This window comes from Cyprinodon variegatus, unplaced genomic scaffold (assembly GCF_000732505.1).
Source record: "Cyprinodon variegatus isolate N-32 unplaced genomic scaffold, C_variegatus-1.0 Scaffold692, whole genome shotgun sequence".
Classification (NCBI taxonomy): Eukaryota; Metazoa; Chordata; class Actinopteri; order Cyprinodontiformes; family Cyprinodontidae; genus Cyprinodon; species Cyprinodon variegatus.
In genome coordinates, this window is record NW_015151145.1 from 180007 (window position 1) to 182004 (window position 1998).

Sequence of the window (1998 nt, forward strand, 5' to 3'; positions counted from 1 at the left end):
GGATGATCTGGTTGATCTGGATCTATAAAGTGACCTGAGATGACATGATGTGAATTGGAGCTATAGAAATAAACTGAATTATTGACAAAGTTACCTCTGAACTTCTTGGGAGGATTCTCCAAATCCCCAGCAGCTGGTTCCACCACGCAGCGGTCATCCACCAACCTGCAGAGAGGAGACCAGCAAAGGTCAGTCACTGTTTCTACTGGCCAGACCACAAAACCATGAGGCTGCTGTAACCAGGCCGTCTGCGTGGGTCGCAGTGAACACAGATATGCCCCGCCCCCTTCCCCAGACACTCTGCTGCTCCTCTCCAGAATTGTAGGTGAGCGCAGACAGGAGGCCTCTGATTGGTCAAATCTCCATCCGCTGTACACTATGCATATTTCCTGTTTGGTTCTTTACTGGCTTGTTTGTCTGACCGCCATTGTGGAAATCGACTGGTGAAGATGGAGCAGCTAGCAGAGCGAGGTGAGCGAGAACGCTGGGACCCTTTTCCCACCTGGATCCCCGCTCTTTTTGGCCCTCATGTCCCTCCGTTGTCGTACAAACTTGCCCCCACTTCCTCATCGGCCTTATCTAGACCCACAGCTGGTTCCTGATTGGCCCTCTGGCGTTGTGGCGTGGAATAACAGCGCAGACCACGCTTCAATATTGGGCATAAATCAAAAATATCTGCGACACGCTGCTGGATGATAACCAGACCTTTAGCCTGCAGACCCCAAACAGCCAGGAGAACAAGGGTCAACCTTTTTTAAATTCCAGTTTTACTGATTTCAGTCTCTCTGTGCTGAGCCAATCGGAAAGAGTCTGCTCTGTGTTGCCCTTAGCAACAGCATTTGATTGGCCACTCACAGACCAATAGAAATGCTGTTCCACCAAGAAGCATAGAACCCCCCCCCCCCAGAGTTTAGTTAAACACCTTAAAAACATTATATTTTAAAATATAAAAAGGTAGATTAATTTAGACTCAATCTCTGCATGCGCACAAATTACTCAACATTTTTTTTTTTATTGTTTCAAAGTTACATTTTTAAATTTTCTATAATACTGGAACAAATGTTATCTCCATGGTAACCTAAAGCCATCTTTACGGACGTGGCAGGAAGCCAGGGTACCCAGAGAGAACCCAGACCTGCTCAGGAAGAACATGCAGAAAGACGCCATGATGGGATTCAAGCCCACAACCTTCTGCTTAATGGCCACACACAGGTCCGATGGGCAGAAGACCAAAGTCACCATGAGGGAAGGTTCTGGAAAAAATGGAAGGCCGTCGCCATGACAGCAGGGAAGGTTCTGGAGAAACTAGGAGGCCGTCGCCACGGCAGCAGGGAAGGTTCTGGAGAAACTAGGAGGCCGTCGCCACGGCAGCAGGGAAGGTTCTGGAGAAAACTTGAGGCCGTCGCCACGGCAGCGGGGAAGGTTCTGGAGAAACCAGGAGGCCGTCGCCATGGCAGCAGGGAAGGTTCTGGAGAAACTAGGAGGCCGTCGCCACGGCAGCAGGGAAGGTTCTGGAGAAACCAGGAGGCCGTCGCCATGGCAGCAGGGAAGGTTGTGGAGAAAACTTGAGGCCGTCGCCATGGCAGCAGGGAAGGTTCTGGAGAACATGGCTAACCTTCTGCCTTTCTGTCAGTGAGACTTTCTAAAGTCAGGATGAAGATGGACAACGAGGCATGTGACTGGAACGTTTTAGTGACCAAAGGTTGCCATAGAAACCAATTGAAGCAGCCTGGCTTCGTCAGGAGGACCCGTCATTTAAAGTGGGAGGAGACATGTTTTCAGCCAATCAGCAGCGAGCTGATGACATGACAGAACCCAGCCTCTGTCATGTGATCAGCTCCGGATGTGAGAACTGAAACTGAAGGCGGTTCCGTCGTCTGAGCACAGGAAGGTGCTCTGAGGCCGTCTGATGGAAGCTGTGGTTAAACTGGTACTATTTATAGAGATGCCTTTCTAGAGCCGCTCCGCTAACCATGGACCTTCTGCTGCTAGGCTGGA

General features: G+C 50.3%; 1 protein-coding gene across 1 annotated transcript in view; it reads right to left on the reverse strand.

Moving 5' to 3' along the window:
- Positions 1 to 1998, reverse strand: part of itpr3 (inositol 1,4,5-trisphosphate receptor, type 3) — a 75904-nt gene that overhangs the window by 61350 nt on the left and 12556 nt on the right. The window contains exon 2 of the mRNA XM_015394543.1: positions 95 to 165. Coding sequence (XP_015250029.1) covers positions 95 to 165 — 71 coding nt within the window. The remainder of the gene's footprint in view (positions 1 to 94; positions 166 to 1998) is intronic.